At 34.4% G+C, this 25,084-nt stretch overlaps 1 protein-coding gene across 1 annotated transcript; it reads left to right on the top strand.

Moving 5' to 3' along the window:
• On the top strand, nt 1-24,741 carry LOC141397807 (alpha-tocopherol transfer protein-like). The gene is made up of 6 exons (XM_073974544.1): nt 1-213; nt 18,387-18,546; nt 22,266-22,347; nt 22,425-22,787; nt 22,849-22,985; nt 24,551-24,741. Exons 1-6 carry the CDS (start codon nt 129-131, stop codon nt 24,627-24,629), a joined length of 906 nt encoding a protein of 301 aa, XP_073830645.1. The 5' UTR covers nt 1-128; the 3' UTR covers nt 24,630-24,741.
• The last annotated feature ends 343 nt before the right edge of the window (nt 24,742-25,084 follow it).

The raw sequence follows: 25,084 nt of genomic DNA, 5'->3' as shown, positions 1-25,084 counted from the left end.
GAGTTTAGTCTGTAATCAGTCATTGTGCGGATAACAACCTCAATTTGTCCACAAAGAAAATTAGACGGAACACAGCCGGAGAGACTCCCTTTAATAGAATAATTTTCTTCTTTTGTTTATAAAATAAAATGAGTGCCGAAATCAGTGTCAAGGAGAAATTAAAAATCCTCAAATCATGGTTTCGTGAAAATCCTAATCTACCGGAAAAAATCGGTATGTGTTTGAAATGTACCGCCAGACGATAAGAATTGATAGCGTGTCGGGTTTTAATGTTTTTGATTTTTGTGGACTTCAGCATAATGCAAACAAATAATGCGGAATAAAGCAATAATTGAAATAATGTTGATTTATTGATATGACCTCTTCAGGGTGAATAATTATGAAATGCAAATCTAAAAATAATTAGCATTTATTGGTGTGCACGGACAAAACAAATAAAACATTATCAGTAATTGTTTATTGTTTATCTTGAATACATCGAATTTAATTTGAAAATATATTCAGTGAAGCAATTTTTGTCGATAGAACTTTTGGCAGATATAATGGTAAAATAATAAATGTTTCTATAAACAGTAGAATCTCTACAATTCGTAGCGCGTTAAATGAAACCCCTCAGTAATTTGCAAGAAGCAAATTGTAAGTCAAATTGAAAGTCCGGATCCTTACAATCACACAACATCAAAATGCTACTGTTAGAAGAAGTTAGATTTGGAATAAAAACAACCCCTAATGGCATCGAAACAACTTCTATTGACATAATCCAATGACAATTTGGGACTAAAATCTAAAGCAACATTCGAAAATGAACAGAAAATATGAAGATTTTCAGATATTCCAAAAAAATCGTATTTTTAATCCGATATTCGGAAAATTATCGAAAAAACGGTAAGGAATATCGATAAAGAAGAAGGTGCAGATTACTCGGAAAATAACACTGTACAACACAAAAAATAATTACAAGATAATTCGGCCAGATTATGAAAGAGGACCGAAAAAAAGAAGACACGTGTATCGGCGTTTTAAAAGTTTACGTAGGAAAGTAACCTAAATAGGCGTGGCAAGTTTCGCCCATTTCTACAGGTTTTGGAATATTCGACATCAGATTCCTTGGAATCCTTGCATTTTAGGTATAAAGTGTCTTTGGCAATATTACTGACAACAATGCGGGGTATCTTTTTATGAAAAATACACCAAAATACACCAAAACTCTAAATCGTACCTAAACGCCAGGAATGTGTCAAAAGTAAAATCACGTTTTAGGGTTAATATTGTACTTTATCTGATTTTATTATATTTTGTGTCACAAATCTTCATTCTAGATAGAAGACATCAAAGACAAAAATATTCTCCATCAAATTTTAATATAAGTCGCCGAATAAAAGAAATTTGTATTTACAATATATATCAAGAAAATATATACATCAAGTTTGCTAACAAAACACCCAAATATTTATACCCTACACCACTATATGGGGAGGGTATTATAAGTTGGTTTTGGCCAAAAAGTTTGTAACGCATCGAAATAATAGTCGTAGACCCATACTTATATATACCAAAATTAATGTCTCGACGAGCTGAGTCGATCTGGCTATGTGTGTCCGTCCGTCAGCCCGTCCGTCCGTCTGTCCGTCTGTCCATCTAAACATTGTAATCACGCTACAGGTCGCAATTTTAATCGGATCGTCACGAAATTTTGGATGTTGATGTGAGTCCCGGAGGGGAAGAAGCCTATTGATTTTGACGATGATCGGATAATATTTAGTGGTCGGAAAGGGCAAAAAACTTAGGTGGATAAAAAGACAACGTTTTTTTCCAAAGCGAATATCTCAGCTTCTATATGGGCTATACCAAAAGCAAAACCTGACAATGAAAGTAGAAAATATCACCTTTCTAATGATGTACAGTAGGTGCTCGTGGGTGATCAAGCAACGAAGATATCACAATAGCAGCAAATAAAACCCCAATTTTCATTTTTGCGATTTTAATTATTTTGACGAATATCACAGCTTTGGTTGAAAACTTTCCAAAAGCAAAGTCTGACTATGAAAGTAGAAGAACCCGTCTTTAAAATTATGCAAACTAGGTTGTCGTAGGTGGTCAAATGTCAGAGATATGGCAATAGTCGATTATGCATCCCATTTTCTGATTTTTTGTAATCACGCTACAGGTCGCAATTTTGATCGGATCGTCACGAAATTTTGGGAGTTAATGGGGGTCCCACAGAGGAAGAAGCCTACTGATTTCAATGATGGGCGGAAAGTGTTCAGGGGTCGGAATGGGCAAAAACTTATTTGGAGAAATGATCTACGTTTTATTTCAAAGCCAATATCTCTGTTTCTTTAAGAGGTATATGGTAAATTTCAAATTTCCTTTATAATTCCATCGAACAAAAATTAAAAATTTTTTTACAAGCACATTCACGATTTTTGGTGCATGGGTTAAGAAAAAAATCGTGGTTTCAAATCTGTTCGCGTTCACAAAATTGGATGCTGCGCCCAAAAGTTATGGGGGGTTTTATTCCCTTATAAAGATAAAATTTTTAAAAATTCCCTTTGTGTTGTAATACCAAAATGAATATATAAATCGGTAACAACATTTAATATCTATCCGTAAACGCCAAAATGTTTGCTAAATTTATTTTCATTTTCGCGGAAAATCAAAAAATAATGAAGGAATCTTGGAGTAAATTTTATTTATTCTAACTCAGAGTCCATAAAAATCTCTAAAAAATAAATTAAAAATACGTACAGAATCTGGAGAATGTCCAGAAAAATGTGAGACCAAAATTTTATAGATTAGGATTTTAAATTGCATATTACAGCTACAACAAAAGACAAAAGTTTATTGTTAGAAAATTATTTCAAGAATATATTTTATTGTTTAATACGAAAAATTTGAGAACATTTTTTGGGAGTTATTCTACTATTTCGTTAAATTACCAAACAAAACCTGAATTATTTTGCTAAAATCTCTTCAAGGAAAATAGTTTATCATCGTGAAAGTATATTTGCTTAGTGTGATAAGCAATAGAATTAGGAAATAAAGAGTGATATTGATATTACAATCAAAGAAAAAACATAAAAGTTAAAAACCGTATAACGCGCGAAATAGTTAAAATCAGTTGAGGCGCATGTGCTTTTCGCATAGAGCGAGTGCATTTCTGTCATTATGTTTGCATTTTTAAATGTTTCATTCAGCGACCAAAGTGTGCCATCAGTTGCATCTTACTACACCAAAATGCTTCATGTGGGTAAAAATAACGCGATATTCATATGATTATAAGGCGCATCCGATTTCAGTGACCCACTGTTAAAAATACGTCAATAAGACAAATTTTATACAGATTCGTCAAGAACCGCGGATGTGCTACCTGATTCTATTTTTGGTTAAATACGAATACTACTCCCAAATCTCTGTAATTTATGACACACCTTTTTGACAAATATTATAATCGCGTATAAAGGATTCCATTTATGTAAAAAATTTTAAGGGAAATCGCGGTTTAGTATGCGGATTAGTCAAAATAAAATTTTGCTTATTTTCCTATTTTCAGGCTATCTATATCAGTGGTTTTAGTGGATGGATTCGATCGCGGTAGGGCTCATTAAATCCGGCGCGGAAAAAAACTAAAATCACGCGGGGTTCAAGGGTACCTGAGTCACAGATGTAAATTTTGAAGCCAAAAAATAGGTTTTTAAAGAAAATTTACGCACCAAAAATTCGACTTTGGACTCCTATTACTAGGGAGCTGTGCGGAGCACACTCATGAGATATACATCAAACGACGTGGAATCACGAGTTCTACAATCCAATAAATAGTTTTGGTCATTATCTGGTTGCGCCCTCCAATTATAAGAAAAATTCAAAAAAAAACCCGATTTCAAAACTTCAAAATGTCACCATCGATTTAAGAGGGATGCACTGTATATATCGAAAAGTCACGCATTAGAACCATGTTGCCCAAGGGGTATTCTTCAATTCTTTATTTGAGCTCAGGTCTGAATTTTCCCTGGTTTGACCAGAAATCAAGAAAAAACACAAAAAAAACTTGCTAACTTCAACACATTTTTACCCATTTTTTTATATTACCTCCAACACAGCTTCCACGTAATTTATTTATTATGGTCTATATTATGAGAACCCGGCTAAAACACTTCAATTAATATAAATTTATTCATATTATATAAAATATATTAACAGTTCGCGACTTATTAAATGGTGAACCTCAACTTCAACGATTGTAAAACATTTTTGAATATTACCATATCCAAAGCAAGGAAATTAGAAAATATCACTTTTACAACGATATAAAGTAGGTTGTCGTAGCTGCTTAAACAACAGAGATATCGCAATAGTTGGTATTGCATCCCGTTTTCCATTTTCCGCTACAGGTCACAACTTTGATCGGATCGTTACGAATTTTTTGGGAGTTGATGCGGGTCCCACAGAGGAAGAAGTCTATTTAGTTTGGTGAGGGACGGATAATATTCAGGAGTCGGAATAAGCGAAAAGCTTATGTGGAGAAAAGTCAAAATCTCCGCTTCTGGTTGGAGTATTCCAAAAGGAATACCCGTCAATGGAAGAAGAAAAGATCTCGTTTATATTGATGCAAAGTATGTTGGCGTAAGTGAGCAAACCGAGATATTGCAAAATTTAGTAATATACCCAATTCTTCCATTTTTTGTAGTCACGCTACAAGTTGCAATTTTGATCGGATAGTGACGAAATTTTTGGTGGCAGATGGGGTCGGATAATATTTAGGGGTCGGAATGGGGAAAAACTCATTTGGAGACAAATTCAAAGTTTTATTCTTTGTGAATATATCGGCTTATAGTAGGGGTATTCCAACGGCAATGGAAGAAGAATATATTACCTTTACATTGGTGTAAAGCAGGTTGGCGAAGGTGGTCAAACAAGGGAGATACTATTTTTGGTGGTAGTCGGATTATATTCCCTAAAAGAAATGTTTACCAGTGAAAAGCTTATGTACAGGGGTAGTGGTGTAGGGTATCACATGGTCGGCCCCGTCCCGACTATAGCCTTTGCTCACTTGTTTTTGAATAAATTTGTTTTGTTCTTTTTTCGACTTGATGTATGAAAGTAACATGAAATTTAGTTTTAGACAAAAGGTGTTAAAAGAAGAAATATTCTACACAAAATTTCACAGTATGTCCCAGAACAAACTAGATATCTAAGTAAAATACTTTGTTAAGAAAATGACGTTACAAAATTAGATATTATAGCTAGAAATTATTTGTTAAACTTTTACACTTTTACTTTTTTTGAATAATCAATGCGGGGTTTCTTGTAATTTTGAAAAAAGTTCAATTTTTTTGTACAGTGTAATCGAAAAACAATAGAGAATCTCGGGAAAAATTTATATCATTGCCCTCGGCAAAAATTGTTAGCTGAGGTTACAGGGATATTAACAAGTAAAAAACATTTTATACCCTCCCTCATAAAATAATCTGAAATAAAATGGAATAATAAGTTTCCTGTTAGGTGCAAAAATTGTTTGTCCACGAAAAAAAAAAATTCTTCAAACTGTTGGTACCTTTATATAGACGATATATCAAAAAAATTACCTATGTGGACGATTATTGGAGTAGAAGTTTCGGGACCACAGAGAACCTCAAATGTAAAATTACAGCTAGGTCAGAAAATGTAGCTAAAGTCTCAAACACTTTAAATCGGGAGATACCGTTATATGTGACTTATACCAAAACGTGAACTTATCTCCACCATTTTTGGTGCAGGCGTTTTTTGACTTCTTGAAAGCCCAAGTGCTAAATTGGAGCAAATTTGGGCAGAAACTGTAGCTAAAATCCTCAAAATACCTTAAATCGGGAGGTACCGTTATATGGGGACTATACCAAAATGTGGACCTATCTTTACAATTTTTAGTGGAGAAAGGAAACTTAAATGTAAAATGTCAGCTAGTTGAATCAAAAAATTTAGCTAAAAACCTAAACATAACTTAAATCGGGTAGTACCGTTATATGGGGGCTATACCAAAACTTGGACCTATATAGCCCATATTCAAACTTGACCTGCCTATGGAAAAAAGACACTCGGTGTGTGTTCTATCTCAATTATTGCGGACACTAGAGTCTTAGAATTTTATTCGGATCAAGAATATATCACGAATTTGTCAATTATTTCATATTCCATTTCAGAAAAAAGGATAATTTTTTTTCGCGCAACATCAAAGATTTTTGGTATATATGTAGGTTAAGAAAAAAATTCCCAGTATGAATCAGAGCGCGAGCCAATTTTTGGTTGTTGCGGACAAAAGTTATGGCGGTTTTATTTCGGCTTTTAATAAAGAAAATATTATAAAAACGCTAATTATTTCAATGAGAACAATTGGTAGTTCTCTCGAAGTGACTTCAGCGAGTATATTGCATTGTATGTAAAATTTTACGCAGAATTCGCGGAAATTACATAAAATTGATATATAATTGAATATAAGACAACTTTTTTCAAAATAAAGGTCCATTTACCGGCCATAAAATTACATAAAAATTTGTGGTGGATCAAAACCTCACGGCTAATAAAATGAGACTAAAATAATACAGATTGGTATTATAGTTTCGATGTTACAGCCAAAATAAAAACATATTTTGGTCAAAAAAATAATTTTTTGTTTGAAAAAATATTTTTTCACATGCATTATGTAGTAGAAAATATTGGTAAAATCCGTAGGAATACTTTCTTCATTTTGCTTAAATCTCCCAATAAAATGGACAGATTTTGCTTTATAGACATTCATATTAAAGCTTTCACATTGAGGAAGATAATTGGGTTGCTTAGGGTATATCTCAAGGCTTCTGAAATGGAAATAGAGGTAAAATAACCCATTTTAATTTATATGCATTTTAAAATACATGTAAATCGCGTAATTATCAAAATCATTTTGTCCCCATGTGATTTTCATGTGCAGCAAGAGCATATCTTTTAAGTTGTATATATTTTTCGAAATACAATTTGGAGGCTAAGATGTAGTATTGGCTGCATCTTAACATTAAAAATATCGCTAATTTGCGCGAAGTGCATACAATTTTTGTCCGCATCCGATTTCTGTGTTCACCATGAACATCTATATCGATATATATCTATTTCAAGGCAATCAATCAAGAACCGTGGATGTAGCATCACACACAATTTTTTTTTTTTTTTTTTGTTTGTTTGGGATAAAATGAATGTAGCTCCCATTTCAGTGAAGTTTTCAAATCTCTGTATCCGCTGAAACGAAGATGTTGTACTAGTTTTTTCATTGCAGTGGGAACGACCCGCAGAAAACGCGATAAAATAATAATATATAATTGGAATTTCTCGTAACTCGCGTTTTAGTAGATGGATTTTCACGGGGAATGATTTATTAGATCCGGAACGTAAAAAACCAAAATGTGCAATGGAGTACGAGGTATTCCAATGACAATTGCAAATATTGGACCCGAAAAATATGACTTTAAGAAAAATGTTCGCACAAAATTTTCGCATTTGGATGCAGATTTCTATGGTGGAGGGTAAAAAATTGGTTATACGTCGAACATTTTTGGCAGTGAGTTATCTGACTACTAAGAGCATTGTAAGACGGAAATAATAAATTTTCAACTAGCATTTTTCGGGAAATTTTGTATTTTGGGTATTTTGTAAATTCAGGGTATACGTCTAATCTGGGTATATACAATATGATTCGATCACAAATGTGCCTGATGGAAATAATGGTTTCGACCCCAAAGATTTTAAGACCCCATTCGCTTTAGACAAAATTGAGCAGATCTAGAAAGGTCCTTTTGTTCATCTGGCTGGTTAACACGATGACTCTGGAAGACAGTAACCGATTTGGTATCCAACATTTGTACATCGTAATATTTCTTCTTCACCGAAGGTAGTCGTTGTGATTCTAATAACAACGAAATCATGTTTTTGTGGACAAGACCATGCTTCCTGACATAATGGCCCGAAAGCTCTAACAAATCCTATGGTGACCAACCAAAAGGCCTGGTGGGATCATAACTATAGAAATCAGTTACACTCAAACTTAGGTCAAGTTCACAGAAGGACTATGTCGATCCATTCCAATAGTTCAACACTTTTTCGCCTAATTCAGTTTAAGACAACTTTTTGGATCGTGTTGAAATCTTAATAGCTGGTCACTTTTTGATTCAAGTTATACTTCCCGAGATGGTGGTCCAAAATGTCCCAATAGTTAGTTCCATTTCTTCAAACACCTTCAACGCAGAAGTACCGTCTCTACTATAGCGTGCTATTCTACTACAACCTGTGCTGATTGTATCTGTCACTGTCACAATCGTCTAAAATTAGCGCAGAAAACTTCTAAAAGGTATTTTTGCACCAACGAAATTATTATTTCTTTTTGTTTGTTTTGTTTATTGTTGAAGATTCAATCTCATTTTCGATTGCTTGAGTGGAGTATTCCCCCATTGGCTCAACTTCATTTATTACCCTCTATTACAGAGAGTAATGTTTTTCAAAACGAACTGACAGTGTTGCAAAATTTTACTGATCGCTACCAATATCATGATTTCATCCCGGCGAAGGGAATTATCAATTGGCTTCTCAGTTTTTGAAATGATGCCTTTTTAGCGAAAACCGAACTCTTTAAGTGTCTAGTATTCTCATATTTATTTTACTAAAATAAGGATCAGTTCATAGAACATAGGCCCACCACTCCTGTTATAGTTTTTATACTATCCACCGTAAGATGGAGGGTATAGTTAACTTTGTAATTCTGGTTGTATTGAAAATGGGCTATATTGGTTCACAGTTTGATATAATCTGCGATGGGAATGGTAATCACTCAAGCATCCAGACAAAATGATATAGGAGGCTACAGATGTGATTTTTGTTTGAAGGCAGGACAAGTTCGAAAATGGGCACCGCACTATTTCAGTTATTTTGAAGTTTCTGTCGACGTTTTCGGTCCAATTTGGATGTACTTGGCGCTTATAGTTACTAGTGGCCAAGAAATGTATCCACCAGAAATTGTTACCATAGGGGCACGTTCTGTAATAGTCCACATATAATGATGCCACCAAAAAATTTCTCCTCCAAAAATTGTGGACATAGGCCAACGTTTTGGAACAGCTCTCATATAATTGTATTGCCCGATTGGATGTAATTTGGCGTTGTAGACAAAAAACTTCTCAACAAAAATTATGGATGTGGACATATAAGTCTGCACAAAAAATTTTGGACATAGGTCCACGTTTTCAATTATTTTCATGTTTTTATCTACATGTTTGGACTAAATTGGATATATTTTGGCATTTATGGTTCTTAGTGTTTTAAAACTTCTCGGTCTACGATTTAAAATAGCCCCCAAAACACGGTACCTACCGAGGCTTAACCTTATTATCCCCCCTAAATTTGGTATATAGTTTGGGGCTACAAAACTCTCCCCCAGAAATTTTTCGGTGCAGCGGTTTGATATAGCCCCGATTGATACTACCCGATTTTGGGAACTTTCGACGTTTTAGATCCATCCAAAATAGTCGAAATTACAATTTTCCGAATTTACCTTTTTTATTCTCTGGCAGCAATATCGGTTGGAAAATTTGACAAAAAAAACCTTCGAAATACATAAAATTGAACAACACAGGGTAGACTTAAACCTGTATATATGTATGTATATTAGGGTTATGACTTTTTTACAACCTCATATCCCTGTATCATAGCGTGATGAGTTTTGCCATAAGATTACATTAAATCTTAATTAAAAGGTGATTCGGTGAAAAAACCTCACGCACAAAATGATTTTAAAATTGTAATTTATCGAAATTATGGACAATTTTTTGAAGTCACTGAAAACAGATATATAATTGAAAATAAACTTTAGAGCCACATGAGATAATTAAAATGACATAAAATTTATTTCTCACTATTTTTCTTCAATTCTGAGAATCGTAAAAATGTCGTAAACGCTTTTATTCAAAAATATAATTTTTAACAAAAACAAAAAATTTAAAATTTTTTCAAAGTAACTTTTTTCGCGACTTTTTTAATATTTGAATGAAATAAACGTTATTATAGTTATTAGTAGGCTTATATTTATTCATTCGTGCAACAAAAAATAATTTTTTGAAAAAAAAAATTTTTTCCATTTCATATATTTTTTTAAAAAATTATTTTTTTAAAATCGATTTGTGCGTGAACTTTTTTTATATTTCAATGGAATAAACGATAGCATAGTGATTTATAGGCAAAAGTTCATTCATCCCTGCTACAGGAAATCATTTTTGAGGAAAAATGTCAAAAAGTCATAACCCTAATGTATATATGTGGATACACACAATATTAAACTGCAGCAATCTGGGTTCGGTTTGTATGTATATGGATAGTTTTTTTGCGAGTTTTCTATTTTTACTACCCAGCAAAATGTTCGATGCCAAAGATGCCATTCAATCATGGGTGCAAGTGATCTGGCATGTCATGTTTTTAGCATCTTCATCGATGAATTTTATATGAGTGTTGACCCCAAAAGATGCTATTCATTTTTGGATCCAAAGCCTGTCATTTACACCAAGGCGAATTTAACAAGGTGATCCAATAGTTGACGTTAGGTTGTAGTCTTCATTTGCTGTCAATTTTTTTTTGCGCGAAATATCCACCAAAGTTAGAAGAAAACGTTAAAATATTATTCGCGAAGCTTAAACAAAGATGTTGTACACAAATATTTTTTATAGAAGCGAAATATTTGTTATTTATTTTTGATTAAAAATATGTTTTGACAGCAAATGAAGACGTCAGTTGGTATTATTGTATCACCTTCTTTCTTACACCATGATTTAAACCAATGCTTTGACATGTCACTTCCACTAATGCTTGCCCCTTGGCATGTCATTTTCACCAACCCTTTGCAATGACCTTATCATTACGACGAGAGTTTTAGCAACGTTGGTTGTGATTTCGAGTCACCGACAACATCAAGCCTATTGTAAATAATTAATCTCATATATTTAGAAAAATGTGTATAAGTAAAAACACAAAATTCATCTCTATTGGATCGATGGAATGGGTTCAAATGCTGATGAAAAGAAGGGATCTTTCACGACTTCCTTTGCATTAGTTTAAATGCTAATGAAAAGATCGGATCTTTCACGACTTCGTTGAACCAATGCAAAGCACGTCATGAAATCACGTCATCGCATGGAACCCCTTCCTTCAAATTTTGCTGGGTATCTTCTGGGAACAGAAAATTGCAATTAACAACTTATTGAAGAAATCAGATAGTCTTTTAATGAAGACTAAATACCAAATTTCAGTTATTCCGGTTGAATAATGTGAATAAACGTATTCACATATGAGGCGCTCAGCGCCAAAACCGCCTAACCCACATGTCCAAAAAAAAATCAAACAGATTATAAGGATTAAAAACTCCATATTGCATTATTTTAGCAGGTAGTATAACCTAATGTTATACAAGGCAGTATGGAGTTTTTAGTATTTATTTCAAAAGGTCCCGGTTGAACCTTATAGTCAGTTTGATTTTTTGGGCATGTGGGTTAGGCCGTTTTGGCGCTGAGCGCCTCATATGGAGGCTGTACAAAACGATGCAATTTTTATGACTCCAAAGAAGATTATATAACAAATTTCAGTAATTTCGTTTGAATAAAGTGGCTAATATGTAGGGGGTACCGTTCTATGGGAGTTAATGAAGACATGGACCTATACCGACAAATTTAAGCTGAAACGTTTTATACCCCTAAGGAAGACTAAATATCAAGTTTCAACTATTTCCAAAAATAAGAAGAAACCGTTCTGCGGGAGCTATATCAAAACTTGGACCGATATAGCCCAGCAAAATTTCAGGGATGACGTGATTTCATGGCATCTTTTGCATTGGTTCAAACGAAGTCGTTAAAGATCCTATCTTTTCATTAGCATTTGAACAAATGCAAAGGAAGTCGCGAGAGATCCGATCTTTTCACCCGCATTTGAACCTATTCCATCGATCCAATAGAGATGAATTTTGTGTTTTTATTTATACACATTTCTCTAAATATATAAGACTAGCAAATGCCCGCTACTTCGTATGCGGAAAGGGAACAAAATATATATATAAACAATATTTAATGCGGGAATGCTGAATACTGGAGATTATGTTGTACTAAGACCTATTTTTATTACCAATATCTTTTTTCGATTGTAGTCAGAATTTACAAAAAAAAAAATCTGCCGTATTGCATCCCTACACAACTACCATATTTTTTATTTCGAATTTCCAAAACTACGTATCTTATTGCAAATTTCAGATTTGACTCCTGGTTTTAAACATTCACTAACACAGCATTCCCTTCCAGTACGAATTTCCAAACACTAAACTTTATCTCACGCCTTCACAACAACAATCACGCACAATTACAATGCAAGGTTCTAGCTTTAGCGGTTTTGCCCAGAACCCGAATAGGTCCGTTAAATTTTCGGCATTCAAAATGGCCATAAAAATTTCACGTTTTCGTATATCCCTATATAACGGTACCTCTCGACTTAGTGTATTTTAAAAGAAGAACAAATCTATATTGTCCAATTTTCTTTAAATTTAGACCTTGAATACTCAGAAGATATAAAAGTTTATTTTAAAAAATGTCCACTTCAATCCACGTTTATTAGAATAGATGTAGGCCGATAGCCCTAGTTGCTAGTGCTTTTTTATAATTTTTTATTATGATTTTTAATTGTAATAAATATTTCGAAAATAAATAAAAAAAATAAAATAGAATAGATGTTTTGAAGATTTAGAGTATTTTGAAGATCTTCTGCACATTTTCCAAGCGAAATTCGGAAGTTGTCGCATGAAAGGTTAGAAAAACTTTTTTTTTACAAAAAAATTTAACTTAATGTGCACGGGTATGCCAACTGTATATAACGGAAAATTTTTTGGAGGCATTTCAATTTAGGCTTTTTTATTATCAGGGGGTAAATAACTTCTAGGTAACAAAATTGTTGCATTGAACCACGTTTTCAAATTAACATACCAAAGCGGTCAGAACAAAAAACATTTTTGAAAAGATACTTCACATTTGACTACTTAATTTCAGTACATTATTTAGAAACGTCTTGGCGTTAACATCAAATCAATGGAACAATATTCAGTACAATTTTTCAAACTCGGAACTTTGTCTCAAATTTTACAGTTTTCTTCATAACAAATATTTTTCCATTTCATATTTTTTGTACAAATAGCAAATTATATAATCCCAGCTTTGTTCCTACACCCAACACCAAATTTAGTACCTTAACTATTTACACAATACCAAAATGGTTTTGGTATCAGAATGTTACCCAACTTTTCGTACACATAGGCAAAATTTACTTCCTTATATTCAAAATATATCCCAACCCCAGTTCACATTTCCAGCTTTATCCGTTCCCCTAAAACCCACTATAGTACTATTTAGTACTTTTTTTATAAATAAGTACGAATTTTCAAAACCTCCTCCCTACCTCCACTCTAAACACCAATTGCCAATCTAATACCGAATTTCAAAAGGTACCAAATTTTGTACCATTTACCACCTTTCGTACACGATTTTCCAAAATGTATTTTCATATCTCAGCTCTATCCGTTCAGCTGAACCCAATATATAGCCAATGTAGTTCCATTTAGCACTTTTCCATAAGTACGAATTTCCAAAACTACATCAATCCTACACTCCAACAGTAATCTGTTCACGCAAATACAAATTGTAGCGAATTCCGTACCATTTAGTACTGCTTCGTGTACATTAGTACGTTTTTCCAAAGCTACCTCCATATCTCAATTCTATATTCCAACAGTAATCTTAAGTCCAAATTTCAGGATTCCAGCTCTTCAAATCCAAATCATACTAAACTCGCTACCATTTAGGACTTTTCGACCTTTGGTACACCTTTCTTACTCTTCATCAGTGACCCCCATTCCAAATTTCATGATTCCGGCACTATTCGTTAACCCATTTCCAAATTGTACTATATTTAGTACTATTTAGTACTTTTCGTATACTTTAAATCCGAATGTCCAAAAAATGTAGTACCATATATTACTTTTCGTATACTTATAGTTCGAATTCCAAAAACCTTTCATTTTTACTCTTCATCAGTGATCCTCATTTCAAATTTCAGGATTCCAGCTCTATCCGTTCACCCAAATCCGAATTGTACTAAATTTAGTACCATTTAGTACTTTTCGTGCAACTATTGTTCGAATTTCTAAAAACCTTTCTTTGCTACTCTCCATTAGTGACCCTCATTACAAATTTCAGGATTCCTGCTCAATCCGTTCACCCAAATCCAAATTGTGCTAAATTAAGTACCATTTAGTACTTTTCGTGCACTTATTGTTCGAATTTCTAAAAACCTTTCTTTGCTACTCTCCATTAGTGACCCTCATTCCATATTTCAGAATTCCAGCTCAATCCGTTCACTTAAATCCAAATTGTACTAAATTTAGTACCATTTAGTACTTTTGTTAATCTCCATCAGTGGCCCTCATTTCAAATGTCAGGATTCCAGCTCTATCCGTTCACCCAAATCCGAATTGTACTAAATTTAGTACCATTTAGTACTTTTCGTACCCTAATAGTTCGAATTTCCAAAAACTTTCATTGTTACTCTTCATCAGTGACCCTCATTCCAAATGCCTGTATTCCAGCTCTATCCGTTCACTTAAATCCAAATTGTACTAAATTTAGTACCATTTAGTACTATTCGTGCACTTATAGTTCGAATTTCCAAAAACCTTTCTTTGTTACTCTCCACAAGTTACCCCAATTTCAAATTTCAGGATTCCAGCTCTATCCGTTCACACAAATCCAAATTGTACTAAATTTAGTACCATTTAGTACTTTTCGTACCCTTGTAGTTCGAATTTCTAAAAAACCTTTGGAACATCTTTCTAGCCTTCTATCAGTTACCCTCATTCCAAATTTCAGAATTCTAGCTCTTACCGTTTGCCTAATACAAAGGGTACCATATTTAGTACATTTTAGTACTTTTCGTACACTTCTAGGTCGAATTTCCAAAAACCCAGCCTTATCTCACCCTTACACACCAACAGCAACCTACACCCAAAATTTCAACTTTCTAGCTTCAGCGGTTTCGTCTGGGCGCTGATGAATCAGTCAGTCAATCAGTCAGTCAGTCACTCACCTCACTACTCTTTTATATATATAGATAAATTATTTACAATAGGCTTGATGTTGTCGGAGACTTGAAATCACAACCAACGTTGTTAAAACTCTCGTCGTAATGATAATGTCATTGCAAAGAGTTGGTGAAAATGACATTCCAAAGCATTGGCGGAAATGACATGCCAAAGCATTGGTGAAAATGACATGTCAAAGCATTGGTGTAAATGACATGCTTTGAATCTAAAACTGAATAGCATCTTTTGGGGTCCACGCTCATATAAAATTCATCGATGAAGATGCTAAAAAGATGATATGCCAGATCACTTTCACTCATGATTGAATGACATCTTTGGCATCGAACATTTTGCTGGGTATATGGACTTAGCATGTTTTGTGATCAAAAATATATATCTACTTTTTAGGGTCTCCGACGAATATTTCGAGGTGTTACATACATATTATGGGTATCAAAGAAAATATTATGCACGGTAACTTAACTAATTAGCTTTAAACAAATAAAAAAGTATCAGTCGGCTAGCGATATTCAATCAGCCTGTGTGTATTGAAACACATTTTTCACATAAACAATTTTGAACATAAACTAAGTTTGGGCAAAATATTTCGAGATCCAAAGTATGGACCAAATAGGTTGTTCCGTTTATGAGATTTTGCGCGTACCATTTTAGCGAGTATTTTCGAACTTTTGTGGGGCAGTTACCGAAAGTAGTTAACGTATAAGCTCTATCTTCGAATTTCATCTAACATTAGAAGAAATGTTACGATATGCAAAGTGTGGACCAATGCAGTATTCGGTTCTAGAGTTGTCGTGCGCACCAGTCACTACACATGCTGGCCGTAGGGGGTTTTTACAGCTTTCGGGTCATTCCCTCAAGAAGTATGGACTTGCCACTGAAAAAAACTTGTACCATTGTAATAGGGCCTTGAGTGCAACATGTTGCAAAAAATCAAAACGATTCGAGAGAAAGTTCAAACCTGCGCTTTTCCGAAATTGTGTGTGGGAGGTATCCAAAGGCTCTGACATATACAGTCCACATTCTACCGTCGTAAAGGCAGCGAATACGAGTTGTTACAACAAAAATTAAGGATTCGAGAGGAGGTCTTAAACTGCCCTTTTCCAAAATTTTGTGTGGGAGGTACCCGAAGGAGCGGACCGATATAGTCCATATTCGAACTTGATCTATTTCTGGTAGAAATATTTTTATATTTATATTTTTGAACGCTTTTACAGAATCTGTTGGCGATGAAAATCGTTTACCAAGTCTTTTTTCTTGATGTGTTGGCATGAAATGAAGTCATTGGATCCCCAGTCAGGGCTGTATGGCACTTGACCCATCAATTCCACGTTTTGTCGGGTCAAAGAGGCGCTGGTTTGAATGGATGTGTGAGAGCTCGCATTGTCATGATGCAGAACGCTTCATTTTCTCTTGTTCGTTTTTCGAGTTTCTAAGGAGACTTCAAGAAAACAAATAGTAGTGTAACACTCGGAATTAACCGTCCTACATTTCTCAAGCCGTATAGTCGCCACACGGTCAGTTTTGCCGAAGAAACAAGCGACCATTTGCTTCGAAGTTCTTCTTCCATGAACAACTTTCGTTGAATTTGGATTGATTTCGAAGACCCAAACGGTCGATTCATGTTTTGTTTCGGGCTCCTAAACATAGATTCAAGATTCGCCTTCTGTGACGATCTTATAAATGTCGTTTGAAGTACCGCTATTGTTTTTATTCACAATTTCTTTGCACAAAGAACCTTTTTTTGAGCGATTGGCCAATTTTGCTGGATCTAGCGTGGAAAATCCATTTTCCAATATCAAATGTTAGTTGGTGGAAGAAATGCCTCTATCTCGCGAAATATAACATGGCGATCTTGCATTATCCGCTCACTCACTGCTTTATTTTTTTCTGGCGCAACGTCCGATTTTGGGCGACCCTCACTACCTTCGTTTTTGGCGAGTGTCGGCCGCGATAGAATTCATTAAACCAGCTTTTCATATTACTATATAATGGTCCTTTATCGACATTTTATCGATATATTTTTTGACCTTTATGATATTTTCCTAGGTTTTACCACTCACTGTCTGTCTGCGAGTTTTTTGTTAGCAAAATGACGAAGAAATATCGACGTACGCGTGACACAGTGTGTTTGGCTACAATTCAGAAGTTTGCATATTCAAATCCAACAGTGATCGAAACAAAAGGGTGGATTGTGTTGAAATCGAACATAAATTTCACCTCAACTATTCTAAAAACAGAAAATATTCTTTCTTGTTTATGTTTTTAGTTGCCAAAGGATAACTAGTTATTCAGTGCGACAGTGCGTTTGATAAAATAATGGGTTAGTAACTTGATTTGTAAATAGTTACAACAACCAAAAAGTACGAGTAGAACGACTTTTCTAACAATAACTCTTTTTGTGCCATCCGCCTAGTCTGTAGGCTGCAATAAAATACACAAAACAAATCTAAATTTTAAATTAAAATAATTGAGCAATGAAACGTGTAACTAATAACATAAGCGACTATACATATATGTATCTAATTGTACATATATACATATGTACAAATTTATATACAGACTTAGTGTGGGTAATTGATGCTTTATCACCTGCTTTATAAATAATAGTAGTGTTTGCTTAAATGTTTGAAAATTAATGTTTTTAATTATAACACTTTTTCTGTTTTTTACTAAAATATTTAACATTTTTAATTGCGTTTACTAAAGCATTTTAAAAATGTTGAATGTAACTAAAATTTAACATAATTTTTTCATTATGACACAAATAAAACACAGCTAATATTGTCATTATCAATTATCTGTGGTCAGTTCTCAAACATGTGCCACCTGCTTGATTTTGCCTCTCATACATATACGTTTCTTTGTAGAGATAAAGATTAAATAACATTGTTGTGTGGTTAAGAGCTTGGCCAAAAAAAAAAATGGAACAAGCAAAGAGAATAAATGTATAAAAGCTACTGATATAAGAATGTATGTATGTATTATGACATTGTAATTGTTTGCATAGAAATATTGTATATTAGAGTGTTACCCAAATGCTGTTATTCATTTGATGCAATTCAATATTTTGACAGAGACTGACATTTTAAATAATCTTCTTACATTTTCTAAGTACGAGTATTTAATAGTTTTTAAAAGTGTCTGTATTATTTTTCACAATGTCTTTATATGTATTTGCTTGTGTGAGTATGTACTTATAAGTTATTAATTTCAGATACAACGTTACTGAAGAGGTTCTTAAAATGCATGAATGGGGATTTGGAGGAAACAAAAAAAATAATACAACACAACTATCTCTTGCGGAACAAAACTCCACAGATATTCATTGATCGTAATCCGGATGATGAAGCAACACAAAAATCTTACTTTGATGTGTAAGTAAAATTGAAAGAGTAAATGCCAAAGTAAACAAGTAAGAACAGGCATAAGTTCGGCCGGGTCGAACTTTTTGTAACCTCCACCATAGAATATTCTGAACTAAAGTGGAATAATTAGTATCCTTCTAGGTGAAAACATTGTTCCATCTCGGATTCCCCAAATGCCTAAATTAGGCCAAATAATGTATCTAAAATTTCTTCAAACCATGGACCCATGTGGAGGAGTTTCGGGACCTCTGAGAACTTTAAATGTCCAATTACATTTAGTTCGATTAAAAATTTCGAGGTACCGTTCTATAGCGGCTATACCAAAAATGGACCAATGTGAACGATTTTTGGTGGTGAAGTTTCGGAATCACTGAGAACCTGAAATGTCAAATTTCAGCTAGTTCGGACAAAAATTGTAGCTAAAATCCTCAAAAGACCAACAATTGGGGGGTACCGTTATATGGGGGCTATAACAAAACATGGACCAATGTTAACGATTTTTGGTGGACAAGTTTCGGAATCACTGAGAACCTCAAATGTCAAACTACAGCTAGTTCGGTTAAAATCGATCCGTATGTATTTGTAAAGATTATTACACATACTAAGGGATTGTACTTAAGCGAGAGACTTAAAAAAAATTGACGGATTTATGGCGAAAAAACTAGTTAAAATCAAAATTTTGACAATGACAGTCCACATTTTTTTTTAGAATGGATATATGCTAATTCCGTTCGCTTAAGTACATTAGGTTTTCAATGTACTTAATCAAAACGTGGACCTATCTTGGAAATTTTAAGTGGAGAAGTTTTTTGGTTATTAAATCAAATGTCAAATTTCAGATGATTTGGTCAGAAAATGTAGCTAATAGCCTCAAAATACTTTAAATCGGTAGGAACCGTTATATAGGTCCTATACCAAAACGTGGACACATCTCCATAATTTTGGTCCAGAAGTTTTTTGACCTCTTGAAACTGCAAGTGCCGAATAGGAACCAATTTGGGCGGAAAGTGTAGCTAAAATCCTCAAAATATATTAAATCGGGTGGTACCGTTATATGGGGACTATACCAAAATGTGGATCTTTATAACCCATCTTCGATGGAAAAAAGACACTCGAGTGTCTTAGTAGTCTAGAAAATAAGTCCACTGAGAAAAAAATTCTTATCATTTCCTCGCAGTTAGGGAGTTACCAAATGTTGCTTGTGGGGAACATTGGACCATTGTGGTTATAAAAATTAACAACGTTTATTTCTTAAGTCATTGTATCACTAGGGGCACTAGAAAACCTTCTGGCCTAGTCAACACGCAGTGTCGCCAGGTGTCATTTGACATTTTTTTTTAATGTTTGACAGTTTTTATGCTAAGCGAACTCAGGACAGTTTGACATACGACCATGTGTTGGGTTCTTTACAGTGACTTGGAAAAAACACTTTGCAAAAAAATTAAATTTACTTGTGAACATTTTTGTCCAATAATCACGGCAAGAGTGCATCGATATCACTATGAAAAAATGGTTTAATGAATTCAATCGTAGCCGACACTAGCCAAACAACGGAGGTCGTGACGGACGTTATGCCAGAAAAAAAATAAGCCGTGCGTGAACGCACAATCATAGGGCATTTCTTCCACAAACTAAGATTTGATATTGCATGAACACCTGGTCGCAAAAATGGATTTTTGTCGTTACATCCAGCAAAGTTGGTCAATCGCTCAAAAATAGGCTCTTGTGGTTTTGTGCAAAGAAATTGTGAACAAAAACAATCGCGGTGCTTCAATCGACCGCTTGGGTCTTCGAAAGCGAGCCAAATCCATCGAAAGTTGTTCATGGAAGAAGACCTTCGAAACAAATGGTCGCATGTGTCTTCGGCAAAACTGACCGTGTGGCGACTATACGGGTTGAGAAATGTAAACCGGTTAATTCTGAGGGTAACACTACCATTTCTTTGCCTGAAGTCTCTTTAGGAATTCGACATGCGAACGAGAGAAGACGAATCATTATGCATCATGACAATGCGAACTCTCACACATCGATTCAAACCAGCACCTGTTTGACCGGACATCCATCATATGGAGGGTATAATTAAATTTGTCATTCTGTTTGTAGCACATCGAAATATTCGTCGGAGACCCTATAAAGTATATATATTATTGATCAGCATAAAATTCTATGTCGATTTAACCATGCCCGTCTGTCCATCCGTCTATCTGTCTGTCTGCCTGTTGAAATCAAGATACAGCTCGCAATTTTAATGATAGAGAGTCAATATTTGGTACAGAAGTTTTAATTACTTGCAGGATGGTTGGTATTGAAAATGGGATATATCGGTCCACGTTTTGATATAGCCCCCATAGTACGGTACCTCCCGATTTTCGGTATTTTTAAGGTTTTGGTTTCAGTATCCTACCAAAATGGCTGAAATTTGGAAAGTAGTATTCTTTAGGGGTATAAAACTTTCCCCCAGAACATTTTCGGTATCGGTCCATGCCCCCATAGAACGGTACCTCCCGATTTTCGGTATTTTGAACTTTGTGGCCTCAATATTCCACCGAAATGGCTGAAATTTGGTATTTTGACTTCGTTGGGGGTACTCAAACTTCCCCTTTAAATTTGTCGGAGCTTCATATAGCTCCCATGGAAAGGTACCTCCCGATTTTCCGTGTTTTGAAGGTTTTGGCTTCAATATTCTACCAAAATGGCTGAAATTTGGTATTTAGTCTTCAATGTGATATAAATTTGTTCGGCAGAAATTTGTCTGTACAGGTCCACCTCCCGATTTTCGTAATACTGAAGATTGTGGCGTCAATATCCCACCGAAATGGCTGAAATTCGTTATTTAGTCTTTCAAGAGTAATAAAAAATTCCAGAAAGTATAGGTCCACGTCTTCCTATATCCCCATAGAAGCGTACTTCTTGATTTTCGGTACTTTTTAAGTTTTAGCCACATTTTCTTACCGAAATATAGGAAATTTGGTATTTAGTCTTCTTTGAGTCTAAAAACTTTCCGTCAGAAATGTGTCGGTATAGATCGACGTTTTGAAATAGCCCCCATAGAACGGTGCCTCACATTGTTTTACCGAAATTGCTGAAATTTAGTATTAACTCTTCTTCATAAACGAAAGGAAACTAATTATTCCATTTTACTTCAATGCAACTTGTGGTGGAGGGTATAACAAGTTCAGCCCGGCTGAACTTAACGCCGTTCTTACATGATTTTTTTGTTTCTAACTGAATTCGGCGAGTTATTTTCAAATCCGGTCGCGGTCTTTCTCCATCAGCTCTTGTTCTTGAGATATAGCTCAAACTTATTTTTTACGAGTTTTGCCCAGAATATCGTTATTATCGGATAGCAACAATTACTTTTTTGTGGTTTTTTTTGACACTAATATATCAAGAAGATGTTGTACGCTTAATCACAAATCGAGAGAAAACAAAAAAGACAAGTTGGCTTCAACCCATTTTTAACCATTTTTTAACATAAATGTAGTCACAGCTTCCATGCAAATTATCTTTTAAGGTGAATATTTTTTGCCACGTCCAAAAAGATTTCATTTTATCGAAAAATATTAAGGGTTAATTTGACCTACATTTTTCTCGCGTACTTTTTCATAGCAAATTTTTTGTACCCACCATTCAATCAGAGATAATGTAAATCACCTAGAGAGTTATCTTTAATTTACATTGCTACATGTGAGTGATTCTAAATAACACCATCTAATTCTTATTTCCAGAGAAATGGTTCCATTGCCTGGTCTAACGCCGGACAATTATAAAGTTTTATGTTTTCGTCTTATCAATAAGGATCCCAAAACGGTATGTCTTATTATAAAATTCCTATAATCGAAACAGAGATGCAAACTCTCCTAGTTTTTCCTCTTCTTCACTTTTAGCAAAATAGCATTGAAGAAAGCAAAGCATTTTTCATGATGACCGATACTCGTTTCACCTACAATGATTTAACCGAAAACTTCAATGAAGTTTCCAGCACTGAAAGTGCAAAAGATGAAGACTGTGATATTGATGATGATATGTCCTCCCTGTCGAGTGGGGAAATACATATTGTAGATATTGCCAATTATACACTGCGTCACATAGCCAACATGTCACTGATGGTAATGCGAGCCTATATGAATTTCTTACAAGAAGCATATCCTGTAAGACTTAAGGCAATGCACATTATTAACTGTCCCACCCATGTCAATCGTATGGTGACCATAACAAAGCCATTTATAAGGGAAGAGGTTTTCAATATGGTAAGGACAATTTCATTTATAACTATGTAGTTTGTCAATTTTAAAACCTTTTCAATTGCAGACCCACTTCCACACAAAAGGACTTGATACACTCTATGAACATGTGCCACGTGATATGCTACCCGTAGATTATGGCGGTAAGGCTGGAAGTTTAGCGGACATAACAGCAGATTGGTGGAAAATTGTGCATAGCAAGAAGTATATTATTTTTTATTTAAAATACACTGCCGCTCACTTGAATAGAACCCCCCTGCAAAATTTTTTTCAACCTCCATTTTTTCCGAATTATACAAGATATAAAGTTTTTAAGTTTTATTATATTTTGCTTCCTGTGTTTGGAGTAAACTTAGTCATTCATTTGCATTCAAATCCAATTAATATAAGAATTATACAAGGAAAACAAAAGAAAGTCAAACATTGAAGTAAAAAATTTGGCTCATTTGAATAGAACCCCCCTTTAAAGCTTCGGAATACAGAAAGATTGTATTAGAATATCGATGGATATTCACTCTATATTAAAAACGAAGTACTTTCACTAATATTCAGTAAAAGTATATCCCTCCTGATTAAGGATACACCCGTATATCCTGCTTTGGCAAGGATTCTTTGAATAATCAGGTGTAATGCCCAACAAAGCTTGCTTTTTTCATTCAACAAGTTAATTTTTGGAAGCGTGCTGCCTCCTTTAGTCGTATATTTTACGCATAAGTCATTCCCATACATTTTAGAGAACATTTACCACTGTAGAATATGGCGGCCCCACAAGGATACCCGCATTTCTTTTCAAAATGTTAAGTTTTGATTACTCGAAGTGTACAAAAGTTTATAAAATCGTGATGAAATTGACACTCGGGATATCCAAAAATGTTATTCACTACTGGATATGTCTGTTTCAGAACTCCTTTATAGGTTGTCGTGCGCATTTAGGGTAAAAGAAATTGACGCCCAAGTCCTCCATTATTAGTAAGGACTATCCTCATTAAGTAAACAATTGAATAACTATATATCTATTTTTTTCGCGTCTATTGAATGGAAGACCATCTTCTAAATTGTTTCTGTAGCGATGAATGTGCCTTTATGGTGCTGGAAGGCATTACTAATTATTAAGGACATGGACGTCAATTTACTTCACTCTAAATGCGCACGACAACCTATAAAGGAGTTCTGAAACAGACATATCCAGTAGTGAATAACATTTTTGGATATCCCGAGTGGAAATTTCAACACGATTTTATAAACTTTTGTGCACTTCGAGTCATCAAAACTTTACATTTTGAAAAGAAATGCGGGTATCCTTGTGGGGCCGCCATATTCTACAGTGGTAAATATTCTCTAAAATGTATTGGAATGACTTATGCGTAAAATATACGACTAAAGGACACAGCACGCTTCCAAAAATAAACTTGTTGAATGAAAAAAGCAAGCTTTGTTGGACATTAAACCTGATTATTTAAAGAATCCCTGCCAAAGTAGGATATACGGGTGTATCCTTAATCAGGAGGGATATATAGTTTTAAAGGGGGGTTCTATTCAAATGAACCAAATTTTTTACTTCAATTTTTGGCTTTATTTTGATTTCCTTGCATAATTCTTATACAAATTGGGTTTGAATGCAAATGAATGACTAAGTTTACTCCAAACACATGAAGCAAAATATAGTAAAACTTAAAAAAATGGAGGTTGAACAAAAATTTGCAGGGGGGTTCTATTCAAGTGAGCGGCAGTGTATAATGAGGGGTTTTAATCAACTTTATCTTCTACAGGTCATATTTAATGGACCCAAAACATTGGAAAATTAATAAAACTGAAGAACAACCATCGAGTCGTTGGAGCTTATGGTGATATTATTGTATTGTTTTTGTAATCCTTTGAATGCATTAGTATTGTATGCATGTGATATCGTTGTAAAACTATTGTACCTCAATATATGTTTATAGATATTTGTTGTTATATTGTGTACATAATTTTAATTATTTTCTGCGACATCTGTATCTTAGATCTGTAGAGATGAAAATACAAATGTTGGGGCAGAGATAATTCCTTTTGGAGATGAAAGCCCTTGGTGTGTGTATATTAAAAACTCCGAAGGACAGATGCGCCGTGAGTCGAACTTTCGCGTTATGGCGTGATGAAGTTTTTGCAAGAAACCCTGTAAGCCATCATGAATTAGCATTATATATTTGTTTGTTGTTTTAGTAGAGCACTTTAGCAACAGTGAACAAAGATATAACGCTAATTCCTGATGGCCCACAGGGTCTCTAACAAAAATTTCATCACGCCATAACGTATAAGTTCGA

The sequence above is a fragment of the Musca autumnalis genome, unplaced genomic scaffold, assembly GCF_047663935.1.
Source record: "Musca autumnalis isolate F117 unplaced genomic scaffold, ASM4766393v1 scaffold_3, whole genome shotgun sequence".
Lineage (NCBI taxonomy): Eukaryota > Metazoa > Arthropoda > Insecta > Diptera > Muscidae > Musca > Musca autumnalis.
The sequence above is the reverse complement of the archived record's forward strand: the minus strand, read 5'-3'. Positions and strand labels throughout refer to the sequence as shown.